General features: G+C 38.5%; 1 protein-coding gene across 6 annotated transcripts in view; it reads left to right on the top strand.

Moving 5' to 3' along the window:
* Window positions 1-14,931, top strand: part of KIF27 (kinesin family member 27) — a 75,161-nt gene that overhangs the window by 38,801 nt on the left and 21,429 nt on the right. For 3 of the 6 annotated variants that reach the window (XM_021677922.1, XM_044920410.1, XM_044920409.1), the window contains 3 exons: window positions 2,391-2,588; window positions 9,447-9,560; window positions 13,105-13,281. In XM_021677922.1, coding sequence (XP_021533597.1) covers window positions 2,391-2,588; window positions 9,447-9,560; window positions 13,105-13,281 — 489 coding nt within the window. The remainder of the gene's footprint in view (window positions 1-2,390; window positions 2,589-9,446; window positions 9,561-13,104; window positions 13,282-14,931) is intronic. The other 3 variants (XM_044920406.1, XM_044920408.1, XM_044920407.1) reach the window with 3 other exon arrangements.

Below are 14,931 nucleotides of genomic sequence, written 5' to 3'. Positions count from 1 at the left end.
GATCTACTGTTGTTGTGTTTTTTTTTAATTTCTGTATCATTTATTTCTGCTCTAATCTTTATTATTTCCCTTCTTCTGCTGGTTTTAGGCTTTATTTGCTGTTCTTTTTCCAGTTCCTTAGGTGTAAGGTTAGGTTGTGTATTTGAGACTTTTTTTGCTTTGAGGAAGGCCTGAATTAGCAAAGGTTATTTTGTATGTTCTGTATTTCACACAGATACAATGATTGAATTAAAAGATTAAATGAAAGGTTATTAATAGGGTTTGAGAATTATCATGGTCTTTTGCTTTCCATGTTTCTTGTTGCATATCCTTTTCTGCTAAGGAGATTGATAAGGAAAGGAAAGAAGACACAGAACATAATTAAGCTCAAAAGAAACATCCACACAGCAGGGGACTGACACAGGATTCCCATGCAGTTTTAGAAATGTCTGTGCTTTTGACCTATTCAGGCACACCCAACGGGGATGGGGATGGTGGCAGGGCAGGGGAGGAGGATGGTAGTTACCAGTTAAGTGTCTACATACCAGATGTTTCAAATGTGTTATTTAATCCTTTAGAGAGTATTTTTACTGTGTTTTACAAATGAGAAAACTAAGATTTAGAAAGGTTAAGTAACTCAGAGTCGCATAGTTGAGGTGACAATAACAGTTTTCAGTACTCTAACATCTCATGCCATTTTACAGTATTGAAATCCTAATGTTTTTATTGGTATAGTGAATTTTTTTTTAAGTTTTGAAAGCTTAAATTCTTTTATTTAAAAAATCTAAAATCTGTATTCTTTACATCTGCATATATACAGAGAGTTACATAATGCATTAGTACTTTACTGCTGCCAATAACATGCACTCTTGAGCATGTGTGGAATAAGTGCAAAAGACAATGGCAGCCTATCTCACTTTTAAATAAGATTATCAGTACTTCTACTGAGATTTTCAGTATTATGTGGAAAGACACTAAAATGCCAGTATTATCATTTTTGCTCCAGTATTGCAGTTACTATCAAAAGTAAGTGGCAAAGCTAGTGTCCAAATCTAGGAATGGGAAACTACAGAGTCCTGTGGCCTCCAGGCTGGTGGTGCTCAGTCATTGTCTGCAGATTGTTGTTATGCATCTGTGACGAGAGAAAGGCACATGGGAGCACAGCTCCCTTCATCAGAAAGGTCTTGATGCAACCAGTGTCAGCTGAACCCAATAGTATGTTCAGTGATACAGGCTGACAACAATCTGTGGCCAGTACTGGTCCGCAGACCACACTTTAGTGCTGCTCTAAGCGTCAACGCCTCTGTGAATGCCTAGGTTAATGAAAACAAAATGTGTTTTTGCCAACAATTTATTGCCAAGATAAGGGAGATAATTGTAGTCTGCATAATTTACAAATGACCACCTTTTTTATGTCACATAAGAGGTACTTAGTGCAATGCTAAAGCACATAGTACAGATTTGTTTGTTTATTTATTTATTTATTTGACAGAGAGAAACACAGAAAGAGAGGGAACACAAGCAGGGGGAGTGGGAGAGGGAGAAGCAGGCTTCCTGCTGAGCAGGGAGCCTGATGCGGGGCTCGATCCCAGGACCCTGGGACCATGACCTGGGCCAAAGGCAGACGCTTAACGACTGAGCCAAACATAGTGCAGGTTTAATATATGTTTGTTTGATCAGGATTAAATTGGAAACCTGATATTTTCTATTAGTAGTATAAACTCTTGGCAAATGTTCACAAATTTTTTATGCTACTCATCGATAATTTTAGCAAGATGAGGAGAAGCTTTAAGATAATTAAAATGATGATAACAGTGGTCACTGTAAGGAAAATGGTATCAGTTCTGATCATCTTAACTTAGGGATTAATTATTTAGGCTATAGCTGGATGTAAAAGAGGAACACAGTGGACTACTTTGCAATCACATAGAACAGATTTCTGTGAAAACATCTCTAAGATGAGTAAAAAAAAGTGAGTGAAAAATAGTCTATTTAGAATACATATGAAGTTATTTGTATGCGTGTTAATTATTTCTGGAAGAATAATTAAGAAATTGGTAATTTGGTGTTAGGAAGCAGAACAGTAGATTTGGGGTCTGAGATAAGTCTTATAAAATGGAAGTACAGTTTTGTATTTTAATTTTTATCATTTTTAAAAACACTCAATAAAAAAAGCAAAGATTCTAGTTTTGTTCTGTTTGGCTGTTAGTATCAGGGAGTCTCATCATTCATGATATCTGGTGAAAATTATGATGGCCCAATTGTCAAAGTAGACCTGTAGAAAGCAATTATGAACCTGCCAAAAATCTAGGCAAAATGTCTACCTTTGCCATAAAATGAATAGTTTAAATTTACTCGAGATTTGTTAGAGATGCAGTTTTTCATTTTGAAATATTCCATATGATCCACAGGTCTTACAGAAGAAGCAACAAAATAGTAAGAAATTGGCATCACTGTCAATCCAAAATGAGAAACGTGCTAATGAACTAGAGCAGAATGTAGATCACATGAAATATCAAAAAGTACAGCTGCAAAAAAGACTTCATGAAGAAAATGAAAAAAGGAAGCAACTGGATGCAGAGATCAAGCGGGATCAACAAAAAATCAAAGTAATACTGTCCTACTTTCCTGCTAAGCCTAATAGGAAATGTTAAATGGCTCAGGGCTGATGAAGCCAAGGTCTCAATTCATTTGGCTTCTGAGGTATCTCCCCTTGGCCTGTCCTCAGCTGCTGTCCTCATTCGCTTAAAGCTTTGTTCATCTACATAGTAAAACCTATTTATTGAATTCTGAGTACTGTCTTGAAGGCTTTGACTTCATGAAAGAAGGTACAGTGAAGACAGTTTCTCTAACTAGGACCTTAACTTTACCTGAGGCTGTCAAAAACATATAAAGCTGACTTTTGAAAAAATACCTAACATTTGATAGGATTTCCCATTTCCAAAGTGCTTCAACATGCATTGTCCGTGTGGCAGCATGGGAAAAAGCACAAGGTAAAATGGTACCATTTCGTTCATAATGAGCAGAAGGATGATGAGACCAATCTGGCCAGCAGTTGTGTAGAACGGATTGGTCTGGGGAAGAACTGATGCTGTCCACCTGGGCCCTGGGGCCAGGCTAGCGTGGGTTCAGATCCCAGCTTTCTCAGGTCCTGGCTGGCTTGTTGACTGAGAAAATCACTTACCCTCTCTGAGTCTGTTTATTCTCCTCAAAAATGGCCTTAATCACACTTACCTCACAGGGCTCTTTTGAAAAGAGGAGGACGATAAAGGTCATGACAATAGCCATCACACACACTTACCTGGCACTAGGTACCAGGCTCTTTTCTATTGAAATGTTAAGCTGAACCGAAAGCTTGAAACATAATTGATTTCTAGATTTTTAACTTTGGAATATGGTCTATTCTTAGACCTTAAAAAACAAAACAAAACATAGAATTTAGTGATGGAACAAAGGTTAAATAGTATTTAAGACAAGTTACTGATTCTTCTTTTTAACAGCTATATTGAGGTATTCTTGACATACCATACAATTTACTCACATAAAATATACAGTTCAGTGGGTTTGGGTATATTACATTATTTTTGTAAATTTTGGTAAAATAAACATAAAATGTTCCACTTTAATCGAGTTTAACTGTACAGTTCCGTGGCATTGATTACATTCACAGTGTTGTACAACTGAGACCACTAGCTATTTTCAAAACTTTTTCATCACTCTAAACAGACACTCTGTAACCATTAGGCAGTAATTTCCCGTTTCTCCCTCCCCTCCCCCGCCACCAGCCCCGGGTAACTTCTGATCTACTTCTGTCTCTCTGAATTTGCCTATTCTAGCTATTTTATAAAAATGGAATCTTACAATATTTATCCTGTGTCTGGCTTGTTTCACTTCCTTTAACATTTTCAAGGTTCATCCGTGTTGTAGCATGTATCAGAACTTCATTATTTTTTGTGGCCAAGTAATATTCCATTGGGTGTATATACCACATTTGGTCCATCCATTCATCTGTTGGTAGACACTCCAGTTGCTTCTGCCTTTTGTCTACCATAAATAGTACTGTGGTAAAAATTGGCCTACAGGTTAACTGTTCAAATCCTAGGAGTGGAATTGCTGGGTCATATAATTCTGTTTCATTTCTTCAGAATTACCAACTGTTTTCAATAGAGAACAGCACCATTTTACATTCCCCCCAACAATGTATGAGGGTTTTAATTTCTCCATATTTTTGCCAACACACGTTATTTTCTCTTTTTTATTACAGTCATCCAAGTGTGTGTGAAGTGGTATCTCATGGTGGTTTTGATTTCCATTTCCCTAATGACTAATGATGTTGAGCATCTTTTCATGTGCTTATTGGCCATTTCAGTATCTTCTGTGGAGAAATGTCTGTTCAAGTTCTTTGTCTACTTTTTAAATGGATTATCTTTTTATTGTTAAATCATAGGAGTTCTTTATGTACTGTAGACATTAAACTCTCTCACATACATGACTTCCATATATTTTTCCCATTCTGTAGGTTGTCTTTAAACTTTTTTTTTAGGGGAGTTATTATGGGCAGAACGAGAGGGAGAGAGAATCTTTTTTTTTTTTTTTAAAGATTTATTTATTTATTTTAGAGAGAGAGAACATGTGAGTGGGGGGAGGGGTAGAAGGGGAGGGATAGAGAAAATCTTCAAGCAGACTCCCCACTCAGCATAGAGCCTGATGTGGGGCTCGATCTCACGACCCTGATATCATGACCTGAGCCAAAGCCATGAGTTGGACACTTAACCAACTGAGCCACCCAGGCACCCCAAGAGAATCTTAAGCAGGCTCCACTCCCAGTGTGGAGCCCAACAGAGGGCTCGATCTCACAACCCTGAGATCATGATCTGAGCCAAAATCAAGAGTCAGATGCTTAATCGACTTAGTCACCCAGGCGTCCCTTTAAACTTTCTTGATAATATTCTTTGATGCAGCAAAATTTAAATTTTTATTATTTATCTATTTTTTCTTTTGTTGTCTGTGCTTTTGGTGTCTTTTAAAGATTCATTGTCAAATGTAAAGTCACAAAGATTTACCCCTTTGTTTTCTTCTGAGAGTTTTATGGTTTTAGCTCTTATATTTAGGTTGTTAATTGATTTTGAGTTAATTTTTGCCTATAGTGTGAGGTAGAGGTCCAACTTCATTCTTTTGCATGTGGAAATCTAGTTGTGCCAGTTCCATCTGTTAAAGACATTATTTTTTCCCCACTGAATGGACTTGGTACCCTTGTCAAAGATCAGTTGGCTGTAGCTTTATGGATTTATATCTAAACTCAGTTCTATTCCATTTGTCTGTATGTCTGTCCTTATGCTAGCACCACATTGTTTTGCAGTTAGTTTTGAAATTGGAAATAAGTCCTTCAACTTTGTTGTTGTTCTTTTTGAAGATGGTTTTGGTTATTTGAGGTCCCTTGCAATTACATATGAATTAAAGGATCAGCCTTTCCATTTATGCAAAAAAGGCCATTGGAATTTTGATATGGATCGCACTGAATCTGTAGAGTTCTTAGGGTGTATTGACATCATGACAATATTGTCTTCCTACTCCTGAGCATGGGGTAACCTTTATTTAGGTCTTCTTTAATCTCTTTCAGCAATCTTTTCTAATTTTCAGTGCACAGTCTTTTTACCTCCTTGCTTAAATTTATTTCCAGATATTTTATTCTTTTAGATGTTATTGTAAACAGAATTATTTTCTTAATTTTCTTGAGCTACTCATTCTTTTTTTTTAAATTTTTTTATTCTTATGTTAATCCCCATACATTACATCATTAGTTTTAGATGTAGTGTTCCATGATTCATTGTTTGTGCATAACACCCAGCGCTCCATGCAGAATGTGCCCTCCTCAATACCCACCACCAGGCTAACCCATCCTCCCATCCCCCTCCCCTCTAGATCCCTCAGTTTGATTTTCAGAGTCCATCGTTTGAGCTACTCATTCTTTTTTTTTTTTTTAAGATTTTATTTATTTATTTGAGAGAGAGAGTGAGAGAGAAAGAGCACAAGAGGGGGGAGCGGGAGAGGGAGAAGCAGACTCCCTGCTGAGCAGAGAGCCCGATGCGGGACTCGATCCCGGGACTCCAGGATCATGACCTGAGCCGAAGGCAGTCGCTTAACCAACTGAGCCACCCAGGCGCCCTGAGCTACTCATTCTTAATAATGTAATAGTTATTATAGCAGTAGTTAACATTTATCTTCAGTCAGTACTATTCTAAGCGCTTACGTGCTTTATCTCATTTAATTTTTTTCTCCAGTATTTTCAACTTTTTCTTTTCTCCTAGATTTTCTTTAACATCTTCGATTTTTCCCATCTTAAAATTATCCTCTTTAAACTTAATACTTTTCTCCTTCTCTCTTCTCCCCTTTATAACCAAACTTGTTCGTTATAAAGTTGACCGCATCTGTTTCTGTTTCCTGTGCTTCCATTCATTCTCTCATCCTCTCCAGTTTGGCATCTGGCTCCTGGTTTTACCGTCCACTTCAACGCTCTGGAGAAATTCACTAGTGCTCTCTCTGTCACTAAAGTCCTTAAAACCTCAGCTGCATCCAGCATAGTTCACCACTCCCTCCATCTTGAAATATTTTCCCCTTGCCCTTTGTTTTTTCTCTGATTGCTTGTTCTCTGTCTTTGCTAACTCATCCTACACTATCAGTCCTTCACATATGAGAATTCCTCAAAGCTCTAGCTTTATGCCTCTTCTGTACTGTCTTAGATACTTCATCTTTTTCCATGGCTACAGTTAAACTCTGACAACTTCCAAATTTAATCCTTAATCCCAGATTTGCCTTCGAGCTCTGGATTCCTGTATCCAACCACTGACATCTTCAGGCAGTTGTTTTATAGATGAATTCATGATCTTCCTTACTTCTCTCCCCACAATTCCCTCTCCCTACTCCCTTAAGGGAGAATATATAGTTTTCCATGAGCTTTTCCAGACCTTTCAATCCATTCGGATAGGTAAACTAGCAGTCATCCTCGACTCTGTCTTCTTCCTTATTACCCATGAACCCCTAAGTCCTATAGATGATATCTTCTGAATATCTTGGATCTGTTCATTTCTCCTTACTACTGCCAACAACCTAGTCTCCTTGTTATGGTCCTTCCTCCAATGTGAGGATTAGGCCTGCCTCTCAGTCATGTGATCTTTGGGTCTCAGGTTCTTATCTCATAGACCATGGTTTAAACCAACAAAACATGGCACTCTCTAAATCTCCAAACAAGAGTTTTTTTTCTTTTCCCTAAATAGTGCATAGTGCATAGTGTGCTGAAATGCAAATCTGCCTGTAACTTAAACTTTTTACATTTTTATCTAGGGCAGTTTTGCTTCTTTTAGCCATATCTCTCATTCTAAGGAAACGACCCTATTTAAAGGGAGAACGAGTATCCAGAAAAAGAAACAGTCTGCCCCAAAGATACATTGAAGTTTCCACTACTTCACGCAAAAATAGAAAACCTGCTCACAGTCCTCTGTTTGGAGCTAACTTTCTAACATTCCTGTTTGTCCATTCTCCATTTGACTAAACCATTTCCAGAGAATACTAGGATTTCTGCATAGGTTCTCCTTAGAGCAGCAGTTCTTAACTGAAGTCTGTGGATAAGCTATAAAGAAAAGGTACGGGAACCCAAAATTGTGGGCCATCGTGTGATCTTGAGCTTTTTACTTCTCTAAATAGCAGTTTCCCCATCTACAAAATGGGAGTTTTTAATAGTCTCTGTCTCATAAGATTATTGTGAGGATTAAATGGGATAATTAAATAGATGTGAAAAGCCTAGCGTCATAACCAGTGAACAGTTACTTTAATATTATAACAGGGATTATATTACAAGTAAAGGCAATAATGTCTGGAGCAACATGTAGCAGAGAGGGTGAGACCTACTGCGGTTACTTTTAAAGCATTTGTGGAGGGAGAGGAATAGCAGAGAGTCTGCTCCCAGTAACTATAAGGTGTCTTTATTTCTGCATCTTGGAGTTGCTGTGACTGTGAGAGGGGCTAAGTTATAACTACAGACCAGAGCCTGGGCAGCATGAAAGAACTAATGGGTCAATATAATGGGGTCAAATTCACTTGTAATACAATGCAGGTGAGCAGAGAAAATGTCTTTATTTAGTCTATAGCAGACCTATGTTCTTTATGACACCACCACCCCTCTTGCCCTGTGCAGCCCATATCATGAGAATTGCTGGAAATATAGGAACTAACCATATGCTCAATCTGTTCAGACCTTGTCCTGGTAATTTCACCATTTTCTTTAAGTAATTCCCGGCTCTCTTGAGTAAGAATATTCAGTTTCTTTGCCTCTTCCATCTTCCACCCTGTGCTTCTCTCCCTAAGGTTGAGTCCAGTGTATGTCATGGTTGGGTATATAGCTTTTACTACATTGTATGGTGTTATAGGGAAAGGGACCTCCTGAATTTCAGTTGGTCTTTTGGATGTGACTACTGTCCTTCGTCTACCTTTCTTTGTTGGGCCCTGATGATGAAGCCCAGAGTTGGTATAACCTGTAGTCCGGTCTCACTTTCAGTTTAGAGCACGGAGGTGCTTTGGTTTCATCTCGTCTCCCGGTGGCATTATAAATCCTCGTGGAGGCTACTAGGTCTTCTGTCTAGCTTGCTGGCCCAGTGGCCTGTCCTCATCTTCAGTTTTGGGGTCAGTGCCCCACGATAATGGACTCCCATTGGCTGTCAGGATCCACGTCACTTGAGGCCAAGGAGTCTGTAATTAATTGATTGTACTTCCCTGCTCTGTCAGCGAGGCCGGGCAGTCCCATATGGGTGTGGGACCTCTGCACTGCAGTCTGCTTTCTGTCCCTCTGTCCTCAGTGATACCTTATCACCCCATTTTGGGGCCAAAACTCACAAGGCCAGATCTCAGGAAAATTGGGACCCACATCTTTCTTACCATTTCTTGTCTCCTTTCTGCCCTTCCCACGGCTGGAAATGGTAGAGTTTCCTTCTGCTTTCTTTATATCGGTACTTCTGAAATTACCTGTGGAGAAGGTGCAGTTTTCAATCTTGTTATTAGTTCATCACGGCCCAATACTTTTGTAAAACATGAACTAGTCGTAAAGTGAAATAATAAAATATATAATAAAAGGCCAGGGGCGCCTGGGTGGCTCAGTCGTTAAGCGTCTGCCTTCGGCTCAGGTCATGATCCCAGAGTCCTGGGATCGAGCCCCGCATCGGGCTCCCTGCTCAGCGGGAAGCCTGCTTCTCCCTCTCCCACTCCCCCTGCTTGTGTTCCCTCTCTCACTGTGTCTCTCTCTGTCAAATAAATAAATAAAATCTTTAAAAAAAAAAGTCCATCTTTTCATTATTATAACTATTCATCTACTTATTTTCTTTCTTTTTGCAAAAATATTTAAGAAAATATTAAATAAATATTTAATGATGGCCAGGTAGTAAAAGCAATAAGGTGTTTTCAATTTCTGTTCTCTGCAGGAACTAAAGTTAAAAACAGAACAGGAAGAAGCTCTGAAATTGAGAGCTGAGGACCTCGATGCATTTAAGATGAAAAAGAGAAAAGGTTCGTTTGGAAGAACAGACCAGCTCCAGGTTTGTCTGTTCTATTCAGTGTTTCCTGCTTTCTCTTTGCTCTGATGATGGTCTAAATAGAGGTATAAAGTGGTGGACTCTGAATAAAATCTGCAAACACTAGACTTTGCCACTTGAGTACAAATTTTCTAGTATTTCTCCCGAAACGTTTCTCTCATTAAAAAATTACTCTCTCCTCCAGAAATGTGCTGTGTTCTTATTTCAGTAGAAATGGATTTATTTGAATGTTGTAGAATGTAAACATGAAATCCGTTTTCACTAGATTGTTTCCATGGGACTAAACCAGTCTTGATATGGGAATAAAGGCTGGCTTATTCCCATGGAAACAATATATGTCTAAGAATCAGAGCCCCCGCCCCCCCATTCCTACATAACCAAATTATATATGCACCATATAAGATGAATTAAAAAGTTATTGTATTAGTGCCACATTTAAAACATGAAATCCAGGGGCACCTGGGTGGCTCAGTCAGTTAAACATCTGACTCATTTCGGCTCAGGTCATGATCTCAGGGTCGTGAGATTGAGCCCCATGTCAGGCTCTGTGCTGAGTATGGAGCCTACTTGGGATTCGTTCTTTCTCCCCCCCGCCTCGTCCCTCCCCTGCTCTCTCTCTCTCTCTTTCTCTAAAAAAAAAAAGAAAGAAAGAAAGAAAGAAAGAAAACTATAAATTAATCTCTTCAAAGAAACAATCTCTTAGTTTTATGTAAATTCAAAATGGCCATTCTAAAAATCTTACTGAAAGAAAAACAAGCACTGAAAACTGTAATTACACTCAAAAGCTAATACATGACCTTAATTCTGAAAAATTTATTTGCTCTTAAATTTTATATATCTTAATAGTAAAATTTAGTACATGAATGTATTCCCAGTTATTTATTTAGTTATTTATTTATTATTTTTTATTTATTTACCTGAGAGGGAGAGTGAGCACCAGAGGAAGGAGAGCACAGGGAGAGGGAGAAGCAGGCTCCCCACTGATGTAGGAGCCCGATGGGGGGGCATGATCCCAGGACCCTAGGATCATGATCTGAGCCGAAGGCAGACAAGATGCTCAACCGACTGAGCCACTCAGGCACCCCTCCAGTTATTTATTTTACTAGTGTGTTTTAGACATTGGTTAAAGTGCTGTCACTCTGACATTCTGTGCTGCTTGGTAATAATATTTCTGGGCAGAAAGGGTATGCCGGGGAGTAGGAGAGGTAGGAATGCAAAGAATAGTGAGACCTGTTTTTCAAAATGTTAAGGATCTAAATTTTAAATGAATATGATAACAAAAAGATTCTCACAGCTTGCACTATGTTGGGTTAAACATATTAATAAAACAAAAACAGAACTTCATGTTTTTCAATACTGCAAAACAAAAACCCGCTTTCCAGAATTTGACTCTAAATAAGAACAAAATTATAAGGTAATCCATATGAATATCCAAAGAGCTTAGAATAGGACATTGATTTGTAATGAAGCTCCTTTATAAGAAAGCATTTAAAATTGGAACTGTGTGATAGGAACCTTTGCTATTAAAAGAGAAAAAACAAATCAAGAAATTTTCAGAAAACTTACTAAGATACAGTGAATTATACAAATCATAACCTTTATTATGTCAAATGCAGAAAAATCTACTCATTTATTAGTTTCCCTAAAAAACTTGTATTATGTGTACTCCTACCGTAGCATTCTTCAAAGCACTACTAAAATATTACTTACTCTGTGAGGCCAGCACTGACATTTCTTCCATTTCCCAGACAGAGCCAATCTCTCCCTCCATTTTTGCTGACACAGTGCCTAGGAGTTAGGTGTATATAGCATTTATTATCAATAACCATAGTTTTTCGGGTTTCCCTCCTATTGGAATGGACCTTACAAAAGATCTGTTACTCACCTTTCAAACCCCACTCACAGTTAAGGAGTGTTTGTAGAGTGTTTCAGCTGATTGGTAGACTTCATAGGGTCTCATATATCGAGTTTCTAAGGTAGAGTTGGATATAACAAAACTAAAGTATTTCTGTAGTTGTTCTGGGATATCTTCCTGTTCCTTTGATTGTAGAGCTACTATTTTAGGCTTCAGTATTATTTGGATGTGATAGTGCTTATAGGACCATGCTATGTAGGTCTGGATGGAGGACTGCATAGCTCTGGATCTTCTTTGGTTTGGCCATTTTGCTCTCTTTTTCTCATGCGTATTCACTATCTCATTTTTTTTTTAACTATGTTTTTTTTTTTTTTTAAGATTTTATGTATTTATTTGAGAGGAAGAGTAAGAGAGAGAGAGAGGGAGAGAGTGAGCAGGGTTGGGGAGAGGAGCAGAGGGAGAGGCAGAAGCAGACTCCCTGCTGAGCAGGGAGCCCGACGTGGGGCTCCATCCCTGGACTCTGGGATCATGACCTGAGCCAAAAGCAGACGCTCAACCGACTATGTCTCATTGTTTTAATATAGATTTCTAGGCACCCTTTTTATCAAGCTGGAGAAGAACTGGGAAATAGTACTGTATTGATTTGTTTTCCTATTACTTGTTGGTTAGCTGGCGTTGCTTCATTACTATGTCCACAGCGCAGATGGGCGCTTGGTAGAGCTCATCTTGGACAGTCATATTCCATTCATATTTTTGTTTTCTTTGTTTCTGGGCGTCCTCAATTCAAGAGAATACTAAGATGCTTCTTTTGGAAATCTTTCCAGCTCCGTTTATTTTATAATTACTTGATGTTGACAGGCTACAGTGCAGAGTGCATTCCCATGCTCCATCATATGTGCCGTCCACTGTATGGATTCATTTATTCACTTTGTTAATTAATTGATAGAATCAGGCATTCGTTCAGTTAGTCATCTGATATTTTATTGAAGGCCGGTCACAGGCTAGGAAGTATACCAGGCACTGGGGATAGAGAGGAAGAAGAGACAGTCTCTGCAGTCCATCAAGGGCTCAAGAAGTGGAGGCAGACTGTAGGGCAGCCAGCAGTCTAAGTGCTGTGATGAAGGTACGCTCCTCTATGTCAGAGAAGATCCCAGCATGTTCTCAGAACTAACTCTTAATATATATGTGGAAAATTGTCAGCTCTTTCTTTGTCAGCCTAGAAAATCCCAGACTCCAACATATTTGGGGAAGACATCTTAATTCCTTATAAAACACAGCAAGATGTTAACTGGAACCACTTCTTGGTGGGTTTAGACAGGAACACTGTTTTATTATTTTCACTGAGAGTTTTTAAAAGTTCACTTAAGGGCGCCTGGGTGGCTCAGTCGGTTAAGCATCTGCCTTCAGCTCAGGTCATGATCCCAGGGTCCTGGGATCGAGTCCCACATCAGGCTCCCCGCTCTGCAGGAAGTCTGCTTCTCCCTCTGCCTGCCACTCCCCCTGCTTGTGCTCTCTCTCTCTCTGCCAAATAAATAAAATCTTAAAAAAAAAAAAAAGTTCACTTAAGGTGTTCCAGAGAGTTTAAAAATGTTCATTTAGGGTGTGTTAGCCAATCAGAAGTTCTATTACCATATATGTCTTATGGCAGAAGAAAAACAAATGATGTAACATTTCTTTGGAATTTTAATGTAGAAATTGGATGAGCAAAAGAAATGGTTAGATGAAGAAGTCGAGAAAGTCCTGAACCAACGCCAAGAATTGGAGGAGCTGGAAGAAGACTTAAAGAAGCGAGAGGCCATAGTTTGTAAGAAGGAGGCCCTGTTACAGGAGAAGAGCCACCTAGAAAATAAGAAGTTGAGATCAAGTCAGGTATTCTCTTTGTTATGCTCTTTGATTGTGGTTGTAAGCCAATGAATGAGGATTTTTTTCCCTAAGAAGTAAATGAGACCACTGTGAACTTCAAAACCCAAAGAAAAACTCTTCTGGTTTTCAGTGTATTTTGCATGTTAGTGCTTATTTAATGACCACCACTAAAATCTATCGCAATTTTGACATCAAATGTTCAATGTTCTGCCAAGTATGATTTATTATTAACTTTTTTTGGCATTTAAAAAATTATGGTAAAATATATGTAACATAAAACTTGCCATTTTGACCATTTCTAAGTGTATGATTCAGTGGCCTTAATCACATGCACAGTATTACACAACCATCATCCTATTTCCAAACCGTTTTATTACCCCAGACAGAAAGTCTGTAACCATGAAGCCGTAACTCTTCATTTCCTCTGGCAACCTCTATTATAACATAGGTGGATATTTAAGAAATAAATTGTACTGTTTGATGCTGTATAGAGAACACTGGTAATTTGGAAAAACAGACTTAAAAATGATCTACTACTACCCAAAGTTAGGGGTTTGCAGGGTATCTTTAGAAGAAAGATTTTATGTAATGAAGATTTGTTCATTTTTCAAATTATAATGACATGGGGACCTTTACAAGAACTTTTGCTGGAGAACTCGTGTTTTGTGAGCCAAAAAAAAAGTGATTTTATGAAGGAGTTTGCCTTAATTTCAAGTTCTGAAAAAGGAATGATTGTGGTGGGAGTAGAAGAACCAGGAGATAGCTTTTTTGGATGTAGCTATAGATATTTTCAACAATAGCACCAACAGCATCTGAAAATGAAGCTGGCTTGCCCCACACTTGAAGAGGACTTTTTACCCAGCAAGCCAAGGACACACTGAGTAATGGAACAGAGAGGATCGGTGACCTGCCTCTTTATTAGACCTGCCTTTCAGCCAGCGTCTAGACCAGTAGGATCTGAGATGATGGTGGCGTGTTCTTACCCTCTCCTCCTGAGTATAGCAGGTAGGCAAGCCTGGAGACCTGTACTTACCTCTGCCCTGTCCTCCATTCCCCAGTCGTGTTGAATAGCTATTAGCACCAGGCTGTGGATCACAGGGGTAGGTGCAGCCCCTCCATCCAGCCTAGTTGCTGGCTGTCAGGGTCAAGTTTTAAAAGCTATCCCTCAGAACACATCAATAACAGCAAAGGAGATGAACAAATTAAAATATCAAGTGAGTAAATAGAAGAAAATAAACTGGGACCTTTATTATATGTTGTGTATCACAAAAGAAAAAAAAAAGAAAAAGGAATAAGGAGGAAAATCTGTTTCCTGAAATAAGTTTACTTCATGATCCAGGCAAAAAAAAAAGAAGGAAGTTTTCCACTTTCAACACAATGTAAAATTTAGGAGCAAGGACATACTGAGATAAGGAGAGAGTACAAATAAATAAAACCCCCAGTAGAGCAAAGCAAAATGGATTCTTTGAAGATCGTTTTAATGAAACAGAAGAGAAACTTGAGACTGTTACATTGCTGGGTTCTTTTCTGAACAAAGTATAAATAGATTACATCTTTTTTCAGTGTTTAAGAAATATACAAGGTTCGATCCTATGCATTTCGGACAAGGAACGTGATATTAAAAAAAACTATTTTCATACCATATACGATTTCAAC

Source organism: Neomonachus schauinslandi, chromosome 13 (assembly GCF_002201575.2).
Source record: "Neomonachus schauinslandi chromosome 13, ASM220157v2, whole genome shotgun sequence".
Lineage (NCBI taxonomy): Eukaryota > Metazoa > Chordata > Mammalia > Carnivora > Phocidae > Neomonachus > Neomonachus schauinslandi.
Note: the sequence above shows the minus strand (reverse complement) of the source record. Positions and strands in the feature narration are given on the sequence as shown.